This window comes from Brassica oleracea, chromosome C2 (assembly GCF_000695525.1).
Source record: "Brassica oleracea var. oleracea cultivar TO1000 chromosome C2, BOL, whole genome shotgun sequence".
NCBI lineage: Eukaryota > Viridiplantae > Streptophyta > Magnoliopsida > Brassicales > Brassicaceae > Brassica > Brassica oleracea.
Window position 1 is genome coordinate 21,976,577 of NC_027749.1, and position 1,181 is coordinate 21,977,757.

The 1,181-nt window shown below is 39.5% G+C and overlaps 1 protein-coding gene across 1 annotated transcript; it reads left to right on the forward strand.

Annotated features, from left to right (window-relative positions):
* Positions 1 to 222: 222 nt before the first annotated feature.
* On the forward strand, positions 223 to 929 carry LOC106326519 (abscisic acid receptor PYL3). Its single transcript, XM_013764486.1, has one exon. It carries the CDS (start codon positions 242 to 244, stop codon positions 857 to 859), a length of 618 nt encoding a protein of 205 aa, XP_013619940.1. The 5' UTR covers positions 223 to 241; the 3' UTR covers positions 860 to 929.
* Positions 930 to 1,181: the final 252 nt, after the last annotated feature.

Consider the following 1,181-nt stretch of genomic DNA (forward strand, 5'->3'; position numbering starts at 1 on the left):
TCCTGAAGGATCCAATGAGTCATATAAAAATGAGATTTGGTATCACGTTCACACTTCATACATATCAGAAAGCAATTTAGTGCAACCCAACTCCGTTAGTCAAAATACATATCAACATCTCACTTCTCCATTTAAATATACATTTATATAATACAATAACTTATTATATATATCTGTACATATATTGTAATGGTATGTCAAAAGAATCAGTCCTAGCTTCGTACTTTTTTTTCTCAAAATCATGAACCCTAATCTTCCTCTTAGCCACGCCCCATCATCGTCATCATCAACAACAACAACACCATATGGATTAACGAAGGACGAGTTTTCAACTCTAGATCCAATCATCAGAACGTACCACACGCTCCCAAGATCGCCAAACACGTGCACATCCCTCATAGCACACCGCGTAGACGCACCAGCACGTACCATATGGAGATTCGTCCGCGACTTCGCGAATCCAAACAAATACAAACACTTTATCAAAAGCTGCACCATCAGAGGTAACGGTAAAGAGATTAGCGTCGGGACCATAAGGGAAGTTAGCGTCGTGTCTGGTCTTCCAGCGTCAACAAGCGTTGAGATACTAGAAGCTCTAGATGAAGAGAAACGAATCTTGAGTTTTCGTGTTCTTGGAGGAGAACACCGGTTAAGAAATTACCGGTCGGTTACGTCGGTTAATGAGTTTGTTGTCTTGGAAAAGGATAAGGTCAAGAGAGTGTACAGTGTGGTGTTGGAGTCTTACATTGTTGATATACCAAAAGGTAATACAGAGGAAGATACGAGGATGTTTGTGGATACTGTCGTTAAATCCAATTTACAGAATCTCGCCGTCGTTTCCATGGCTTCTCCGACTTGAAACTTTTTTTGTGTTGAAAATGTCGCGTGTATATATATTGATAGTTGGCCATAAATGGGTCGGTTTGTTAAATGTGTATGTGTGGAATGTGAGGTGAGGTGAGGTGAGGTGTGTATACGTATTTTATGGACTGTAATGGGTTGGAGCATATTTAATGCTAAAACCCTTTAAGGGTCTCCTGGGCCATAGCGAAGACAAAATTAAGTGGGCCAAAGAAAAGAGAAACAGAAAGAGAGAAAAATAGAAACAAAAGATGAAAATCAACAGAAGCAATAACTCTTCTAGTGCTTAATTAAGGTACACTCCTTCTCTTTTTTTCTCT